The sequence below is a fragment of the Cetorhinus maximus genome, unplaced genomic scaffold (genome assembly GCF_964194155.1).
Source record: "Cetorhinus maximus unplaced genomic scaffold, sCetMax3.hap1.1 HAP1_SCAFFOLD_1588, whole genome shotgun sequence".
NCBI lineage: Eukaryota > Metazoa > Chordata > Chondrichthyes > Lamniformes > Cetorhinidae > Cetorhinus > Cetorhinus maximus.
The window spans coordinates 21,673-42,512 of NW_027597528.1; the positions used below are offsets into that span (position 1 = coordinate 21,673).

The window sequence follows — 20,840 nt, forward strand, 5'->3', positions numbered from 1 at the left end:
TGATGCATTTTAATAGGAACAACATCATAAAGCAGATGGTATATAACTAAAGGGAGTGCAGGAGCAGAGGGACCAGATAAATAAGTGCATAAGTTGTTGGAGGTGGCAGGACAGGTTGAGAGAGCGGTTAATAAAGCGTAAGAGATGCTGGGCTTTATTAATGGGGCATAGAGTATAAGAGCAGGGAGGTTATGGTGAACCTTTTATAAAACACTGGTTCAGCCTCAACTAGGGTATTGTGTACAGTCCTGGGCACCACACTTTAGGAAGCATTAGAGAGAGTGTAGAAAAGATTCACAAGAATAGTTCCATGGATGAGGGATTTCAATTATGTATCTCGATTGGAGAAACTCGGGCTGTTCTCCAGGCTGAGGAAAGATTTGATAGAGGTATTCAAAATCATGGATTGGGAGAAAGTGTTCCCATTGGTGGAAGGATCGAGGGGCAGAGGACACAGGTTTAAGGTAATTGGCAAAAGGATGAAAAGCATCATGAGAGAAAATGTTTAACATACGAATTAGGAGCAGGAGTAGGCCATTCGGCCCCTCGAGCCTGCTTCACCATTCAATAAGATCATGGCTGATCTAATTATAAACTCAACCCCACATTCCTCCCTACCCCCGATAACCTTTCACCCCCTTGTTAGTCAAGAATCTATCTAGCTCTGCCTTATAAATATTCAGACTCTGCTTCCACTGCCCTTTGGGGAAGAGAGTTCCAAACACTCAACTCTGGGGGGAAAAAAAAATTCTCCTCATCTCTGTCTTAAATGAGTGACCCCATATTTTTAAACAGTGACCCCTAGTTCTAGATTCTCCCACAAGAGGAAACATTCTCTCCACATCCACCCTCAGGATCATAAAGGTTTCAATCAAGTTGCCTCTTACTCTTCTAAATTCCAGTGGATACAAGCCTAACCTGTCCAACCTTTCCTCATAAGACAACCCGCCCATTCCTGGTAATAGTCTAGAAAACCTTCACTGAATTGCTTCTAATGCATTTATTTCTTTCCTTAAATAAGGAGACCAATACTCTACACAATACTCCAGATGTGGTCTCACCAAAGCCCTGTACAACTGAAGCATAACCTCCCTCCTGTTGTATTCTATTCCCCTTCACAATAAATGCTAACGTTTTATTCGCTTTCCTAATTGCCTGCTGTACCTGCATATATTTTGCACACAGCAAGTGTTTAGGATCTGGAATGCACTTGTCGGGGAGTGTGGGGGGTGTGTGTGGTACTAGTGGCTTTCAAAAGGGAATTGGATCATTACCCAGAGAGAGAAAAGTTGCAGGGCTATGGGGGAAGGGCAGGGAGTGGGACTAGCTAAATTGTTTTTGCAGCGAGCTGGCATGCAGGCAGTGGGCCAAATGGCCTCCCTTTGTGCTGTAAGTGAATTTCAACAGCACCTTTACAAAAGCGCAGGAGGGCCCAAAGTGTTTTTCAGCCAATGGAGTGCGTTTGTATTGGAATGTAGGAACTGCCCAGCTTTGTTAACATGTGTGGAGACTGGAGAAACTGGGATTGTGTTCTCTCAGGTTAAGAGGGAGGTTTGATGGAGGTGTTCAAAATCATGAAGGGTTTTGATAGAGTAAATATGGAGAAATTGTTTTCAGTGGCAGGATTGGGAACCAGAGCACAGGGGCTTGAGATTAATTGGTGAAAGAACCAGAGGGAGAAATGAGGAGAACATTTTTTGAGAGTCGTTGTGGTCTGGAACATGCTGCCTATGGAAGCATATTCATTAGAAACTTCCACAAAGGAATTGGCTGAATACTTGAAGGGGAAATGTGTGCAGGAGTGGGGTCTATTGGAGAGTCCTTTCAAAGAACTGGCACAGGTATGATGGACCGAATGGCCTTCTTTTGATTCATGTAATTCTAAGAAGGCCCAGTTTCAACAAAATGAAGAATGGAATTCTCCCTGTGTTTGGAGGGACACCTTCATCAGAGCAGGAACTTCAACCTGTCCCATTGGGAGTTGGCACAGAGTCCACGTCTCACCGAATGTTCATTGTTCTGGATTAGGGACCCTTTATGGTCCCCTATTCGGACTGAACCAGATCCATTGGAAAATGAATCGGATTTAATACCAATTTGAGTACTCACTCTGGGGAAACAGCATGAATGTAGGAAAGAAACTGGAGCAGATTGTTAACCTGACCCCATGCAGTACCTGCTCTGGGAGTGTTTGATGGGGACAGTGTAGAGGGGGATTTACTCTGTATCTAACCCCGTGCTATACCTGTCCTGGGATGGGGACAGTGTAGAGAGGGATTTACTCTGTATCTAACCCTGTGCTATACCTGTCCTGGGATGGGGACGGTGTAGAGAGGGATTTACTCTGTATCTAACCCTGTGCTATACCTGTCCTGGGATGGGGATGGTGTAGAGTGGGGTTTACTCTGTATCTAACCTTGTGCTATACCTGTCCTGGGATGGGGATGGTGTAGAGGGGGATTTACTCTGTATCTAACCCTGTGCTATACCTGTCCTGGGATGGGGATGGTGTAGAGGGGGATTTACTCTGTATCTAACCCTGTGCTATACCTGTCCTGGGATGGGGATGGTGTAGAGGGGGATTTACTCTGTATCTAACCCTGTGCTATACCTGCGATGGGGATGGTGTAGAGGAGGATTTACTCTGTATCTAACCCTGTGCTATACCTGTCCTGGGATGGGGATGGTGTAGAGGGGGATTTACTCTGTATCTAACCCTGTGCTATACCTGCGATGGGGATGGTGTAGAGGGGGAGTTACTCTGTATCTAACCCTGTGCTATACCTGTCCTGGGATGGGGATGGTGTAGAGAGGGATTTACTCTGTATCTAACCCTGTGCTATACCTGTCCTGGGATGGGGATGGTGTAGAGGGGGATTTACTCTGTATCTAACCCTGTGCTATACCTGTCCTGGGATGGGGATGGTGTAGAGAGGGATTTACTCTGTATCTAACCTTGTGCTATACCTGTCCTGGGATGGGGATGGTGTAGAGGGGGATTTACTCTGTATCTAACCCTGTGCTATACCTGTCCTGGGATGGGGATGGTGTAGAGGGGGATTTACTCTGTATCTAACCCTGTGCTATACCTGTCCTGGGATGGGGATGGTGTAGAGGGGGATTTACTCTGTATCTAACCCTGTGCTATACCTGCGATGGGGATGGTGTAGAGGGGGATTTACTCTGTATCTAACCCCGTGCTTTGTGCTGTTACAGACACTGTGACCTGTCTTTGATTCCAAAGCCCTGACTTTCTCTGCTTGACCAGCTCTCAATAAACCGATCTGCGTATCCTTTTGTGGAAAATGTTTTCACTCTTTCCCTTGGCAGCTGAGGACCAGCGTGGTGGATGCTATTGGCCAGATGGCGTACCTGATGCCGCATGACAAACTGGAGGAACAACTGCCTAAGCTAATCCCCGGGATGATGTCTCTCTACAGGAAACATCCGGAACATTTCCACATCACCCAGGTAACCATCTCCTCCAAAGCTATCACTCCCCCACCTAACCAGGCAACAATATACTAGGAACATCCGATTTGTTGTGACCACAGGCGGTGTTAATTGCTGCACAAACCAAATCCCAGAGGGAAGCTAGGCCTCAGGGCTGCAGTCTTTACTTTTGTATTCTGATAATGAGAAGAAGACATACTGACCCCGGCGGTCAGAGGTCCAGTCACACTTTTAGGCTTTTACAAATTAAAAATAGAAGTTTTATTAACACAAAAACTGTAAGCACAGAAGTTTAATGCTACACAATTAAGGTTATTCTTACAAAATATTCGCCCAAAAGAAACATCTCTGCTTGGTTGAACCCACAAGTAAACACCTTTCAGTCAATACTCGCTTATAGATGTTAACTGTAAAATAAACCCAGTAATATTACACAAGGCAAACTGCTGTAGCTTCAGTAAAGGTGTACCACATGACCTTTACCCTCTTCCACCTTGCTAAGGGATTCACTTCAGAATAAAACTGCTTGCTGCAGCCCGAGACTTTTCTGGCTAGACTGGATAGGTGATTCAAACTGCATCCCTCTTCCAGCCCAGAGCTCCAGTGATCCAACTCAACAGCTTAAAAAAAACCAGCTATCCACAGTAACTCTAATATTCCTTTTTCCCCTTTCATCTCAGTCCCATTGTTCTCGCACCCCTTTGGAACTCAAACCCTTCCAAATATAAGGTCTTTTATGTTTCAGTCTTGTCTTTGCTTTTAGGCCAATAAAATATATTCCCACTACTTGTTTACCTAAGAACTCCTGCAAGATGCAAACATTTTTCTTGACACCTCTGACTCCCCTTTGATATTTAAACAACCTCTCAACTTATCTAAAAATGCAAATGTTAGATCTAACCTATTTACTTGTACCTCATCTTAACACCTCTATCCTTTTCATGTTTCCAAACCCCCCCCAGACAACCTGGCTGCTATCAAACTCTTGCCCAGCTTAATTAAATTGCTCTCTCACTCACACACCCAGCTTTACAGAATTGCACAATATTCCCCCAAAATATTTTTTAAAATCACATTCTCACAAAATTAGGAATAGGAGTAGACCACTCGGCCCATTGAGCATTGCTGCTCCATTCAATAAGATCATGGCTGATCTGATTTTAATCTTGACTCCACATTCCTGCCCACCCCCAATAACCTTTCACCCCCTCGTTTATCGTGAACCTATCTACATCCATTAAAAATATTCAAAGACTCTGCTTCTGCTGCCTTTTGAGGAAGAGAATTCCAAAGACTCATGGCCCTCTGAGAGGAAAAATTCCTCCTCGCCTCTGTCTTAAATGGGTGACCCCTTATTTTTAAATAGTAGCCCCTAGTTCTAGATTCTCCCACAAGAGGAAACATCCTCTCCACATCCACCCTGTCAAAAACCCTCAGGATCTTATGTTTCAATCAAGTTGCCTCCTGCCCTTCTGAACTCCAGTGGATACAAGCCTAGCCTGACCAGCCTTTCCTCATAAGGCAATCTTCCCATTCCAGGTATTAGTCTAGTAAACGGCATGTCCCTTTGCTGTTCGCAGTGGGAAAGGTACTGACTGTACCCAGCCAGCCCGTGCTTGCAATACTCAAAATAGTGTCCAACGTTAGATGTGATTCCATGATTGGACAACATTTGCTAAATAACGCTCAGTGTGCTAAAATTACACTGACAGCCAATTTAAGGTTGTCAGTCGGACTGTCAGTGTGGCACATTCACCTGTACTGGAAGTTACATGTATTAATAACACAGGGCCCTGTTCTTTGCAGACAGAAAGAACAAGTTATGTCTAATCAAGCTTCTGTAGAATTGAAGCAAGACTTCACTGCCTGCTGCACCTGCAGGTTAGCTTTCAGTGACTTCTCGACAAGGACGCTCAGGTCCCTTTTTGTACATCTACACGTTCTAATTTCTTACCATTTGGGAAATACTCTGCACATCTGTTCCTCCTACCAAAGTAGATAACCTCACATTTTTCCACATTATATTCCATCTGCCATGTTCTTGCCCACTCACTCAGTCTGTTCAAATCCTCCTGTAGCTGCTTTACAACTTCCTCACAACACACATTCCTGCCTAGTTTTGTATCACCCACGAGCTTAGGAATATTACATTTGGTCCCCACATCCAAATCATTGATATACATTGTGAACATCTGGGGCCCAAGTACTGATCCTTGTGGTACCCCACTAGTCACAGCCTGCCAACATGAGTGAGAATGATCCGTTTATTCCTACTCTCTGTTTTCTGTCTGTTAGCCAATCCTTAATCCATACCAGTATATTGCCTCCTATCCCATGTGCTTTTATTTTGCTAATCAACCTCCTGAGGGGGACTTCATCAAAAGCGTTCTGAAAATCCAAGTATACTACATCCACTGACTCTCCTTTTATCAATTTTATTAGTAACATCCTCAAAAAAATCCAACAAGTTCATCAAACATAATTTCCCAATCACAAACCCATGCTGACTTTGCCCAATTAGATCATGATTATCCAAGTATTTATTTATCACATCCTTTATAATAGATTCTAGCATTTTCCCACTACTGATGTAAGGCTAACAGGTCTGTAATTCCCTGTTTTTTCTCTCTCTCCCTTCTTAAATAATGGGGTGACATTTGCTATCTTCCAATCTTCAGGAACCATTCCAGAATCTATAGAATTTTGGAAATTAATCACCAATACATCCACTATCTCTATAGCAACCTCTTTCAACACCCTGGGATGCAGAATATCAGGCCCCTGATGTTCAACTTTCAGTCCCATCAATTTCTCCAATGCAACCTTCTCACTTATACTAATTTCCTTCAACTCCTCGTTCTCCCTAGTCCCTTGGATTTCTAACTCTGGGAGATTTCCTGTATCTTCCTCAGTGAAAACAGACACACAACAATTATTCAGTTTCTCTGCCGTTTCTCTATTCCCCATTATGAATTCTCCTGACTCCAGCTGTAATGGACCCACATTTGTCTTAGCCAAGCTTTTAACATACCTTGTGGGAGAATAGAGAACTAGGGGTCACTGTTTACAAATAAGGGGTCGCCCATTTAAAACAGGTGAGGTGAAATTTTTTCACAGAAGTTCATGACTCTTTGTAACTCTCTTCCTCAAAAGGTGGTGGAAGTGGAGTCTTTGAATATTTTTAAGGCAGAAGTGGATAGATTCTTGGTAAGCAAGGGGGTAATAGGTTATCGGGGGCGGGGTAGGCGGGATACAGATTTCAGGTTATTAGATCAGCCATGATCTTATTAAATGGCGGAGCAGGCTCGAGGGGCTGAATAGCCTACCCCTGCTCCTTGTTTGTATGTTCATATTCGCTGACTCATTCCTCGGGGTAATGCCTTGACCAATCAGGGTCAAACTGTCTGGTTTAAATTTCAAACAATGCTTGGCAGATAACTGTCAGTCACCATTAATTGGTGCATTATCCATGGCAACGCCTCTATCGATCAGAGCCACTTGCCAACCAATCAGTATTCTCTTCACATACAGTATAAATTGTTTTCCCCTTATATTAGTATTCTTGTAAAGTGTTCTGATGAGTGCAAGATGAAAAGCTTCAACATCTCTCTTTTTTGTCAGCAATACTCAAGTTCTGTATTACCAAACGACTGTTAGTCTAGTAAACCTCCTCTCAATTGCTTCCAACATATTTGCATCCTTTCTTAATTAAGACCACCAATACTACACACACTACTCCAGATGTGGTCTCACCAGTGCCCTCCATAACCAAAGCATAACCTCCCTCCTTTTGTATTCAATTCCCCTCGCAATACACAATAACATTTCACTGACTTTCCTAATGATTTGCTGTGCCTGCATGCTGGCCTCTTGTGATTCGTGCACTGGGACGCCCAGATCCCTCTGCATCTCGGAGCGGTGCAATCTTTCGCTGTTTAGGTAACACGCTTCTTTTGAACAATGCCAACAATTCCGGTTCTGCTGCCAGATATTTGTACCAGCACCCCCTGATGTATGACCCCTCCTTCAGGTACCACCACCCTGGTCAACTGTTGCTGCTGGATTATACCGGTGTGGGGGGGAGGGTTGGGATGAATTTATTTTTAATGATGAGAGCCTTAGTGGAGGAGATTCTCTCTTCCCATCTCTGCTACTTCATAAGGTTCCGACGTGAAATGCTTTTGTCGCTTTGACCCACTTGACATGGGGCAAGTCTGTCCGTTCAGTGTTCCTTTGCAATTTTAAAATAAAACATTATTTTTGAGATGCGGGCGTTGTTGGCATGGATTTATTTCCCACCTCTAGCTGGACGGAGGCCGCCTGCTTGAACCTGTAGCGGTGGGTGTGATACACATGAGTGGCTTGCTAAGCCATTAAATCAAGGGGAGACGGTGGCGCGGTGGTAGTGTCACTGGATAGTAATCCAGCGGCCCGGGCCAAATCTCTGGGGCCACGGGTTCAAATCCCACCATGGCAGCGGGTGGAATTTAAATTCAATTGATAAAAATCTGGAATCAAAAAGTTAGCCTCAGTAATGGTGACCATCGGTTGTTTAATGGGGGGGCAGTGTAGTGATTCACTAATGTCCCTCAGGGAAGGACTCACCTTACCCAGTCTGGCCTAGAAGTGACCCCAGGCCCACAGCAATGTGGCTGACTCTTCACTCAGTTCAACAGATGGGCAGCAATTGCTGCCCTTGCCAGTGATGCCCACGAGAATGAGAAGGGAAGTTAAGTGTCAAGGATCTGGAGTCACAGGTCGGCCAGACCAAGTAAGGACGGCAGATTTCCTTCATGGGAGGGCGTTAGTGAACCAGATGGGTTTTCTCCGCAATCTGACGGTTATGGTCACGGTTTTTTTAGTTTTTAATCCAGAGTTTTAGTCATCAGGAGCAGCATTAGCTGGTGGGTTCTGGAGGGGGCAGGCCCAGGAGGGGAGGTACTGGGAGGTGGGGTGGGGCGAGCAGTGCTGAGGATGTGGGGGACTGGTTTCTGGAGCAGGCCATACAGAGGGAAGGTGAATCGGACAGTACCGGTGGTGTTTGGGAGGGAGGAGCAGATTGTGCTGTGCTCCTTAACAATGAAATAAACCTCAGTGTTTCACCACCAGAGCCTGTGTCGAGTGCTGGACGCTGCTGTGGATATCGGCAGTCGAGTATTGGAGACGCAGATTGACAATCTGCTCAGCACATTACACCCTCAGGTAAGGGACCGAGACACAGACGCTGTATATATTACACCCCAAGTAAGGTACTGAGAGAGAGAGACAGACATTGTGTATATTACACCCCAAATAAGGTACTGAGAGAGAGAGACAGACATTGTGTATATTACACCCCAAATAAGGTACTGAGAGAGAGAGACAGACATTGTGTATATTACACCCCAAGTAAGGGACTGAGAGAGAGAGAGACAGACACTGTATATGTTACACGCCCAGGTATGGGAGTGAGAGATACTGTATATATTACAGGCCCAGGTATGGGGCTGAGAGAGAGAGAGAGACACTGTCTATATTACAGCCCCCAGGTAAGGAACTGAGAGAGACACCGTATATATTACATGCCCAGTTATGGGACAGAGAGACACTAAATATTACAGCCCCCAAGTAAGGTGCTGAGATAGACACTGTATATACACCCCCAGGTACGGTGCTGAGAGAGAGACTGTAAATATCACACCCCCAGGTACAGTGCTGAGAGAGACACTGTATACATTACACCCCCAGGTACGGTGCTGAGAGAGACACTGTAAATATTACACCCCCAGGAACGGTGCTGAGAGAGACACTGTATATATTACACCCCCAGGTGCGGTGCTGAGAGAGACACTGTATATATTACACCCCCAGGTGCGGTGCTGAGAGAGACACTGTATATATTACACCCCCAGGGTCGGTGTTGAGAGACACTGTATACATTACACCCCCAGGTACAGTGCTGAGAGAGACACTATATATTACACCCCCAGGTACGGTGCTGAGAGAGACACTATATATTACACCCCCAGGTACGGTGCTGAGAGACACTGTATATACCACACCCCCAGGTACGGTGCTGAGAGAGACACTGTATATACACCCCCAGGTACGGTGCTGAGAGAGACACTGTATATACACCCCCAGGTACGGTGCTGAGAGAGACACTGTATATATTACACCCCCAGGTACGGTGCTGAGAGAGACACTGTAAATATTACACCCCCAGGTACGGTGCTGAGAGAGACACTGTAAATATTACGCCCCCAGGTACAGTGCTGAGAGACACTGTAAATATTACACCCCCAGGTACGGTGCTGAGAGAGACACTGTATATATTACACCCCCAGGTACGGTGCTGAGAGAGACACTGTATATATTACACCCCCAGGTACGGGACTGAGAGAGAGACTGTAAATATTATACCCCCAGGTATGGGACTGAGACTCTCACTGTACACACATTCTCCCAGAGTTCTTAAGATGAGTCATATGGACTTGAAAAGTTAACTCTGTTTATCTCTCCACCGCAGTTGTCAGAACTGCTGCTTTTCCAGCATTTCCTGTTTTGATTGATTTGTTTCTGTTGGTTACTGTCTGCCTTGTTACATCTTGCTTTGTAAATATTCCCTCTGCTGGCCGACACTGTCTAATGAGGAGGAATGATGCTGTGAAACTGGAGTTCGATCATAGCTGACCTGTACCCCCAGCTCCGTTTATTGGCGAGTGATTCCTATACCTTTCTACTTTTACCCAACATAAATATATCGCTCTCTGCCTTGAAGATTTAATTCGACCCCCCAGCACCCCCTGCCTTTTGTGGGGCTGACAGCCTCACTTGATGGGGAAATACATGTTTACTAACTGCATTCTTGAATTGGGAGAGTATTGAGACCAACATCTGTGGCAGGAGGAACCGATAGAGTGGACCGCACAACTCGGTTCTTTATAAAACGTTCGCCTCTTCCCTCCCTTTAGTTCTTCTGCCAAATCACTTCAATCTGTGTCCTCTGCTCTGGAGACTGTTTCCCCTTAATTACTCTTATCAAAACCCCCCATGTTCTTGAACCCCTCTGTCGAATGACCTCTTAACCTTCTCTCCTTAAAGGAAAACTGTCCCAGTTTATAATCTGTTCCGGCTCTCCATGGAGGAGTCCAGTCCATCGCACTCCTTCCCGAAGCCCCCCCGCTTGTTCCCCGAAGCCCAGCAGGTTTATTTCCTTCAAGAGCCCATCCCATTTCCTTCTGAAATCCTGGATTGTTTCCCACTTCCACCATCCTGGTAGGCAGCGGGTTCCAGGTCATCACCACTTGCTGTGTAAACTAGTTCTTCCCCATCTTCCTCCCTACATCTCACGCCCAAGACCGTAAATCAGTGTCCATCATAGTCTTTGTACCATCATCTGAGGGGAGCGGTTTTCCTCATCTACCTTATCTAAACCTGTCAAAATCTCGTACACCTCTGTCAAATCTCCCCTCAATCTCCTATGCTCCAAGCAGAACAACCACTGCTTTTCCATCCTAACTTTGATTCCAGGGATGTGGTATTTTAGTTCCATTCTGGTAAATCTCCTCTACACCCCTCAAGGACCATCGCATCCTTCCTAAAATGTGGTGACCAGAACTGGATGCAATACCCTAATGGTGGCCTAACCAGAGCTTTATAATTTTTCAGCATGTCTTCTCTGCTTTTATACTCAATACCTCTCTAGTCTGTACACAAAAGGCTCCTTAGACAGCACCTTCCAAACCCACGACCACTACCATCTAGAATGACCAGGGCAGCAGACATATGGGAACACCACCACCAGGAAGTTCCCCTCCAAGCCACTCACCATTCTTTCTTGGAAATATATCGCTGTTCCTTCACTGTCACTGGGACAAAACCCTGGAACTCCCTCCCTAACAGCACTGTGGTTCAAGAAGGCAGCTCACCACCACCTTCTCGAGGGCAGTCAGGGATGGGCACTAAATGCTGGCCCAGCCAGCGATGCCCACATCCCATCAATGAATTAAAAAAAATTAAACTCATGTCCTGTACTATTCTAGTAAATCTCCTCTGCACGCTCTCTCTAAGACCTCGACATCCTTCCTAAAGTGTGGTGACCAGAATTGGGGGCACACTACTCCAGCTGAGGCCTAACTGGCGTTTTATTAATTTTAGCATTCATTTCTCCTTGCCTTTTATAGAAGAATATCTTTTCTCCTCTCAAGAGGATTTTGCAGGTTGGTGTTGAACCCTGAACGTTGCATACACACACAGGGCGCCTTTAACGCCCATCAGTCAGGGCTAGATTGGAACCTCTTGATCACAGAGTGAAGAGAACTGCTTTCTCCACTCGCTACCATGTCTGGGGTGGGGGGGGGGTGGGTGTGGGGTCTGCATGTGGGGGTCCTGGAGGTGGTGGGGCTATCCAGAGATGACACCAGTCACACTCTCTATCTCTTTGCAGGTCTGTGGCCCGCTGGATTATAGCAATCACATGGCAGTCAAGAATCACAATGAAGTCCTCCGCTGTTTCACCGTCCTGGGTAAGGGTATTTCGGGCGAGGCGCGGGCATCTCCCCTGGGTCAGTTGTGGCTCAGTGGGTAGCACGCTCTCTCTTCCGGGTCAGCAGGTTGTTGAAAAGAGAGATGTGTCATTTTGCAATCAGGACGAAGACAAGAATGATAAATTTCAAACGATCACAGTTTATACTGCAGGAGATGAGGGTGCTGATTTCAGTGCCAGTGTGATGCCAGGTATGTAGGCTGCACGTAGCAGTGATTGACTGATCGGAACAAACAACATGTTCCTCTGAATAAAACAGAAGGTGCTGGAAAAACTCAGCAGGTCTGGCAGCGGCTGGGGAGAGAGAAACAGAGCTAATGTTTCGAGTCTAATATGACTCTGCTTTGAAGAAGTCACATCGGACTCGAAACATTAACTCTGTTTCTCTCTCCACAGCCGCTGCCAGACCTGCTGAGTTTTTCCAGCCGTTTCTGCTTTTATTTCAGATTTCCAGCACCTGCAGTATTTTGCTTTTATGTTAGCATGTTCCTTTTGGCTTTTCATAATAGGCAGACTCTATCAGCTCGCGCTCACAAAACCCAATGCAAAAAGTCTACTGTTAGATGCGATTCTGCCGTTGGACAGCACTTGCTGGACAATCCTGAGTGCGCTAATAGCTACACTAGAACCAATTTAAGATAATCAGTTGAGCTCATAACACAACATTATGCTTGCTAGAAGCAACATACATTCATACACAGGAAACCTGTTCTATGCAAACTAAAGGAATATGTTCAAGCCTCGCATCTTTTTTGACCTGGGAGCTTGGGGAGCCTATTGTTCCCCATTGCTTTCCCCATAGCAACACCTTGGCCAATCAGAGTCAATTTACCAAACAATCAGCATCGTTTTCTCCTTTGGTATAAATTGTTGTGGTCATTTGAAATTTGTCATTCTTGTGTTTGTCCTGATGAGTGCAAGACGAAAAGCTTCAGTGACATGTCTCTCTTTTCAGCAAGATTCAAGGTCTGTGTTATCAGGTGATGGTCAGAAAGTTGTTGGTTCAAGGACCTGCTCCAGAGCTTGAACCCACAATTCAAGCGCGAACGCCCAGTGCAGCACTGAGGGAGCGTTGCGCTGTCAGAAGAGATGTTAAACTGAGGCCCATCTCTTGGCCACTCTTTCAGGTAAAGGATCCACATTCGCTATTTCGAAGGAGAGCAGGGGAATTCTCAAGTGTCTTGACCAATGTTTATCCTTCCGCCAGCCAACTGGCTGCTATTTCGTTGCTGTTTGTGGGATCTTGCTGTGCGCAAATCAGCTGCCACGTTCGCTGCTACATTGTGGCAGTGACCGTGGTTAGAAAGGATTGGCCGTGAGTGTGCTGGGACATCCTGTGGTTGGGAAAACCATTACGGAAACATTGTTTGTTCATAAATATGGTTGTTAAATTAGACAGCAGTGCAAGAGAGAGGAGGCCAGCAGGGGGGAAGGGGAGGCAGAGATAAACTAGAAAGAATTTAGCACTTGTGTATGGCCAGGAGGAATCAGTTCCTTTTAGAATCTAGCTCGTGAGGGTGAGTCACTGATTCTGGCTCAAACATAGGAATTACTGATCCTAATCCATTCAGTTCACATTCTGTCACCTCATTAGACCCTTGATGCCATGAAAATTGAGTTGTTGAGTAATCATAGCTGTCAAAAAATGGTGAATGGATAAGCCCAGCAACTACAGGCCAGTCAGTTTAACCTCAACAGTGGGGAAGTTTCTAGAAACAACAATTCGGACACAATTAATATTCGCATGGAAAAATGCGGGTTAATTAAGGAAAGCCAGCATGGATTTCTTAAGGGAAAATCATGTTTAACTAACTTGCTAGAGTTTTTTTTAAAGGGGTGACAGGGAGGGTCGATGAGGGCAATGCTGTTGATGTGGTATACATGGACTTCCAAAAGGTATTCGATGCAGTGCCACACAACAGACTTGAGGAAATTTATACCTCATGGAATAAAAGGGGCAGTAGCAACATGGATATGAAATTGGCAGAGTGACAGGAAACAGAGAGTAGTGGTTAAGGGATGTTTTTCAGTCTGGAGAAAGGTTTGTGGTAGAGTTCCCCAAGGGGATTGGTATTGAGACGCTTGCTTTTCCTGATGTATATTAATTACTTAGTGTACTTACTTGGTGTACTGGGCACAATTTCAAAATTTGCAGATAGTACAAAACTTGGAGGCATTGTGAACTGTGAGGAGGATAGTGTAGAACCTCAAAAGGACATAGGTTGATGGGATGGGCAGACAAGTGGCAGATGAAGTTCAATGTGGAGAAATGTGAAGTAATTAGTTGTGGTGGGAAGAACGTGGAGAGACAGCATAAAATAAAGGATACAACTCCAAAGGGGGTGCAGGAGCAGAAGGACCTGGGTGTTAGCGGGGAGACGGTAACATAATGGTAATGTCACTGAACTAGTAATCCCGAGGCCCAGGCTAATGCACTGGGGATATGGGTTCAAATCCAACCGCGGCAGTGGGTGGAATTTAAATCCAATTAATAAAATCTGGAATTGAAATTAGCGGAATAATATTTCGGCACAGACTAGAAGGGCCGAATGGCCTGTTTTCGGTGCTGTAGTGTTCTATGGTTCTATGAAAGCTAGTCTCAGTAATGGTGACCATGAAAGTATCATTGATTGTTGTAAAAAACCTATCTGGTTCATTAATAGCCTTTAGGGAAGGAAATCTGCCATCCTTATCTTACCTGGTCTGGCCTACATGCGACTCTAGACCCACAACAATGTGGTTGACTCCTAACTGCCCTCGAATGGTCTAGTGAGCCAGTAAGTTCAAGGGCAATTGGGGCTGGGCAACAAATTCTGGCCTTTCTACATCCCATGAAAGAATAATTAATAAAAGAAAATATGTGCATTAGTCATTGAAAGTGGCAGGACAGGTTGGTTAATAAAGCGTACAGTATACTAGTTATTAAGAGGGGAATAGAGTACAAGAGCAGGGAGGTTATGTTGAACTTGTATACAATGCAAGTTTGGCCTCAGCTGGAGTATTGCATCCAGTTCTGGGTGTCAAACTTTAAGAAGGATGTGAAGGCATTGGAGAGAGTGCAGACAAGATTCACGTGAATGATTCCAGGGATGAGGAACTTACAGTTATGAAGATAGATTGTGCTATGTTACCATCTCCCCACTAACACCCGGATCCCTCTGCTCCCTTTATTTTATATTGTCTCTCCATGTTCTTCCCATCAAAACTAATTACTTCACATTTCTCCACGTTGAACTTCATCTGCCACTTGTCCGCCCATTCCACCAACCTGTCTGTCATTGAGGTTCTACACTATCCTCCCCACAGTTCGCAATGCCTCCCAAGTTTTGTATCATTGGAAATTTGGACTGTTTTCAAAGAACAAAGAACAAAGAAAAGTACAGCACAGGAACAAGCCCTTCAGCCCTCCAAGCCTGTGCCGATCATATTGCCCGTCAACTAAAACATTTTGCACTTCCAGGGTCCGTATCCCTCTATTCCCATCCTATTCATGTATTTGTCAAGCTGCCTCTTAAACACCACTATCGTACCTGCTTCCACCACCTCCTCTGGCAGCGAATTCCAGACACTCACTACCCTCTGCGTAAAAAACTTGCCCCACACATCTCCTCTATAGTTTTCTCCTCTCACTTTAAATCTATGTCCCCTAGTAATTGACTCTTCCACCCTGGGAAAAAGCTTCTGACTATCTACTCTGTCCATGCCACTCATAATTTTGTAAACATCTATCAAGTTTCCTTGGAGAAGCGAAGGCTGAGAGACAATTTTGCTAGACGTATTCAAAATTATGAGTAAATTATGAGTAGATAGTGAGAAACTGTTCCCATTGATGAAGAGATCAGGAAAGTGTGATGAGAGATATTTTTATATCTTTGTGATTATGTTGTCTGTGTAGAAAGCTATGGGTGTATGCGTGTGTCCAGGGTTAATTAAACGGGGAAGGTTACGAGAAACAGATTGTGAGGCCTAAGCGATTGAAAAGTTAAAGGTGTTAGGTTTGTGCATTTGTAATGAGATGTTATGAGGGGGTTGTTACAGGTGTATAGATTGGATCTGAAAGTCGCATTTTGAGATCAATTGGGAAGTTGATTTTTCAGCTGTTGAATTTCAAAAGGGCATTCAGAGGCGCCAAGGAACATGTGTATCTTGGAGGTTCCATGAGTAAAACAGGGGAAGGTAGATTACATTTTACTGACCTGAAAGTGGAGGCAAAATAGAAAACGTGAACATTTTTTATATTTGGAGAAGTTGAGTTTCAAAGAGATATTTGAGGACAATGGAACCTGAGAGGAAAGAGGAAAAAGATCAGGATGTTTAACTGTTGAGAGCTACTGTGGGGGGGGAATCCACTGAAGGCCAGCTTCCTTGTGTGTGAGCTGCTGAGAAGCTGTGAATTGGAAGCAGTCACTCAATGTTAAGTCAAGGAGAGTTTTGTTTTAGGAAACAATTCGTTTCTGAACCTCCTTTTGGAACTCCGCCTCAGAGTGGGAAGTGTCTGAGAAGCCGTGAGGTGTACTTCTATTAAAGTGACAACAATTCCTTGCCTTGGGTAATATTACTGGATTTTTATTGTTAAAAATCTATAAGGGGTTGTTGCCAGAAAGGTAGTTTCGTTGTATACTTTTGACCAAACGTGTTTTTTGGGGGTTTGTTCTGTAAGATTGTTTTAACTGTGTAACCTTGTGTGCTTAGGTTTTTTTTCTTTTTAATAAATCTTTTAATTTTTAAAATTCTAAAAGTGTTACTGGAGTTTTATGCTTTTGAGGCCAGTAACTCTTCCTCCTCGTTTTCACAATTAAAAAAAAAAATAGGTTTATGATCAGTGAGACAGACTTCATTCTGGGCTCTGGCTTGCTCAGCAATACCATCAGCTGTGGTTGTAACAAGAGAGAAGGGCACAGATTTAAAGTAATTAGTGAAAAAAGCAACGGAGATATGAAGAGAAACTTTCTTACGCAGCGAGTGGTTAGGGTTTGGAATGCACTGCCTGAGAGTGTGGTGGAAGCAGGTTCAATCGAAGCATTCAAAAGGGAATTAGACTGTTATCTGAAAAGGAAGAATGTGCAGGGTTACGGGGAGAAGGCACTGTGAATTTCTCATTCAGACATGATAGGCTGAATGGCCTCCCATCTGCTTTGTACCAATTCTGTGATCGCTCCCCATCAGTCAATCTACAACAGAGCCAGATGTGAGGTGAGGAAAACCCCCCCAGTGATGGAGAGATTTGGGAATCGGGTCAAAAATCACTTGTCCTTCCCAAAAAAACGTCAAGTGATTGCCAGGGGAAAGCAGAGTGTTGGAGCTGACAGCAGCTGTGAATTGGGAGTGAGAATGGGCATTTAGTTGACCACAGTGTAGATGGAGGCAGCATTGAACTGGTGGTTTCTCTTTCTCTCTCTCGCAGCTCGAGCCTACACCGACAGACTCATTGCCTTCCTCCTGCAGAAGTTAGAAGTCCACAATGAGCGAATTCGCATCGGAACGCTGACTGTTCTCAAACACCTCATCAACTCAGCCTGTACGTATAACATCGCAGCGATACATAACCGATAACCCACACTGAGTCAGGGCTGGGTGCCCGCTGGTGGGGTGGCAATAACAAGGTGCCAGCTGTGGCTCAATGGGTAACACTGGCACTCTCTCTCTCTCTCCCCCCCCACCCCACTCGAGTCAGAGGGTCAAGGGCTGAAGTCCAACTCTATAAAGACTTGAACACAGCTCTAGGCTGATGCTGCAGTGCGGTACAGACGGAGCACTGCACTGTCGGAGGATCAGCACTGAGGGTGTGCCGCAGTGTCGGAAGGCCAGTACTGAGGGAGCGCTGTACTGTGGGAGGGTCAGTACTGAAGGAGCGCTGCACTGTCGGAGGGTCAGTACTGAGGGAGCGCCGCACTGTGGGAGGGTCAGTACTGAGGGAGCGCTGCACTATCTGAGGGTCAATACTGAGGGAGCACTGCACTGTTGGAGGGTCAGTTCTGAGGGAGTGCTGCACTGTCGGAGGGTCAGTACTGAGGGAGTGCTGCACTGTGGGAGGGTCAGTACTGAGGGAGCACCGCACTGTGGGAGGGTCAGTACTGAGGGAGTGCTGCACTGTCGGAAGGTCAGTACTTGGGGTGGGAGGGGGATGGATGTTGTCTTATGGTTGTGGAAGATACATTTGCTCTATTGGGAGTGGGTAAGAGCGCTCTCATCATGATTGGAAGAAGACGAGGGGTGATCACCCCCCAGTGTCCTGGTAAATATTGATTCCCTCAACCTATCAGTAAAAAACAGATACTCTGTGTATTTACATCACTGCTGTGTGTAGAAACCTTGCTACGCGCCAATTGGCTGCATTTCCTACAAACAGTGCCTGCAGTTCTGAAGGACTTCATTGCCTGTGAAGTACTCGGGAACATCTGGAGGTTGAGTGTGGAGCTGGAGATGTGCCCGTATCCCAACCCCCCCATCCCACATTCTTTCCATCCACAATCACCGGGGCCAATCGCAGCCCAGTAATCTCGACTCGGTGAGCTGGGCATGTCCGTTTGTCCGGTTTCCGATGGGCCTACTTCGTCCCGGTGTGCGGGGGACTCTTGTACCCGGAATTCGGAAACCCCCGGTCTGAGGAAGGTCCGATGGGATGCTTATTTGTGGACTCTTGGTGACTGATGGAAATGATTTTACGGTGACATTGGTATCGACCGCTGAAGGTTAGAGGCTGGTCAGTCCCAGATAGTCACCCGGACACCCTCATTGGTTAATATCAGTCTTATTTAAAATCATTTCCGGGCTGCGTGATTGCCTGCGATTCTCTCCTTTTGTCCGTGTGCCGTGTGTGTTCTAATGATGCTGCCCTCGCGCTATGTGTCACAGTGAAAGTTACGCATTGTCCTCATCGATTCACCAATTCAAAATCCCAGCTCGTCATCTCCGATGTTGGGCCCATTGGCTTTACATTGTTTTTAGTTATATTAGTTATTAATTAAATTTAATCAAACCGTCGCTTGTTAGTACAGAATCTTGCTGAAGCTTCTTACCTTGCCCTCATCAGGACAAACACACATTTCAAACGATCGTGCCAATTTGTACCACAGGAGGAAAGGTAGTGAGTTTGCAGTTGAATTTCTACCAGTCAGCAACCTTTTCGTTTGAACTTTGGCAATTCTGGTCTTTGTCCTGATGAACTCAAGATGAAAAACTTTGGCAACGTTTCAGCAAGATTCAAGTTTAGTCAGTGAAGTGATTCAGTGCGCAATTGCAGCGCTCGTTATATTTAATTATGCCGGTGAAATTGTGAAGGTCACGATTATTTTTGCGTGTGCCGGGTTTGGCCAGGCAGTGTCCCGTGTTCAGTGGCCGCCCTACAGCGAACTCGAAAGGTCCTGGGCACCCCCGCACCCTTCAATTTAGCCTGGCTCAGTCTTAGTGGGTAAGGCATTTCCCCACAGAGCCCTGGGGAATGGGTGGGGTGGGCTAGAGTAGAATTTGTGCAGCCCTATTTATCAACAGATAGGAGTTAACGCCATACCAGCTGATCCTCTGTGGCATTGCTCATTTGGATTTGGGTTGACGTTGGTGATGTTGAGTCATAAAGTTGGGCTTGTGCTCAGTGTGGCCCGGCCCTTTAAGCTCGACGCTCTGGCGCCCCCCCCCCTCCCCCCACCCCCCCTTTGGCTGGGGATCAAAATAGGTGTGTCGCGGTCAGTAAGAGGCTAATTGCCGCAGAGTTACTGTAGATTGGCAACTGCTTTTAGACTGGCTTCTGCCCGTTGCAAATCGAGGTGAAAGGCCGGGAGGAAATGACTGGTTCCTTTCTAGCGCAGACTTTGAAATGTGACAGTCAGAGACAGGATATTAATTATCTCCCGTGTCCATTTTCCCAGCTCCACAGTTGGAGAGTAAGAAGCCGTTGATACTGACTGGCGTGAAGCTCACAATCCAGGACAACAACAACAAGGTAACCCGCGGACTTAACCCTTTGAGTGCTGAGTGACACTATCCTGTAAAGGCACCCTCGACCGCCTTAAGCCAAATATAAAAAAAAACCTGTTCTCTGTTTTGAAAGCTCCAACTGAACCCCAGCAATTGCAGGATTTTGAGGGAGTGGGTTCCAGATTTTTGTTTGTAGAAGTGATTCCCTGACATCACCCCGAACAGCCTGACTTGAATTTTAATGTTCGGTCACCCACCTATCCCGGACTCCCCCGCCAGAGGAAAATGATTCACTCTGTCTACCCTAATGAATCTCTTAATGTTGCCAAAAGGAGAGTCGCGTCGCTGAATCTTTTCATCTTGCACTCATCAGGACAAACACAAGAACGTCAAATTTCAAACAGTCAGGACCACTTAAACTGCAGGAGAAAAGGGTGCTGATTGGTTGGCGAGTTGACTCTGACCAAGGTGTTGCCGCGGAGAAAGCAACAGGGAAACTATAGGCTCCCCAAGCTCCCGAGTAATTCAAAACAAAAAGGTGCAAGGCTTGAACATATTCCTTTTGTTTACAGAGCATTGGTCCCCGTGTAGAAGTGTATGTCGCTCCTAGTGAGTGTAAATGAGCCATGTTACGAGTTTGACTGATGATCATAAATTTATTGTGTCGCCCTTAGCGCACTCAGGATGTTCAGCAAGTGCTGTCCAATCGCGGAATCGCATCTAACAATAGACGTTTCGTTAAGGGTTTTGCAAGCGTGGGCTGGTTGAGCTTGGGATGTACAGTCTACATCCTGCCTAGCATCACACTGGCTCTGAAATTCATGGACCACCTTATTCATATGTGTAATGGGCAGAATGTCTTTTTGGCCTGAGGGCAGCCTCCTGTTAGTGGTGAATACCAATCATGTTGCTACTACACAGCAGCAGCGTGAAACAGCTGGCTTCA

The 20,840-nt window shown here is 45.7% G+C and overlaps 1 protein-coding gene across 1 annotated transcript in view; it reads left to right on the plus strand.

Annotated features, from left to right (window-relative positions):
* Positions 1-20,840, plus strand: part of LOC144676422 (maestro heat-like repeat-containing protein family member 1) — a gene marked incomplete at its 3' end in the record, with an annotated part of 59,457 nt that overhangs the window by 5,983 nt on the left and 32,634 nt on the right. The window contains exons 6-10 of the mRNA XM_078536841.1: positions 3,331-3,471; positions 8,563-8,655; positions 11,882-11,960; positions 17,385-17,498; positions 19,846-19,919. Coding sequence (XP_078392967.1) covers positions 3,331-3,471; positions 8,563-8,655; positions 11,882-11,960; positions 17,385-17,498; positions 19,846-19,919 — 501 coding nt within the window. The remainder of the gene's footprint in view (positions 1-3,330; positions 3,472-8,562; positions 8,656-11,881; positions 11,961-17,384; positions 17,499-19,845; positions 19,920-20,840) is intronic.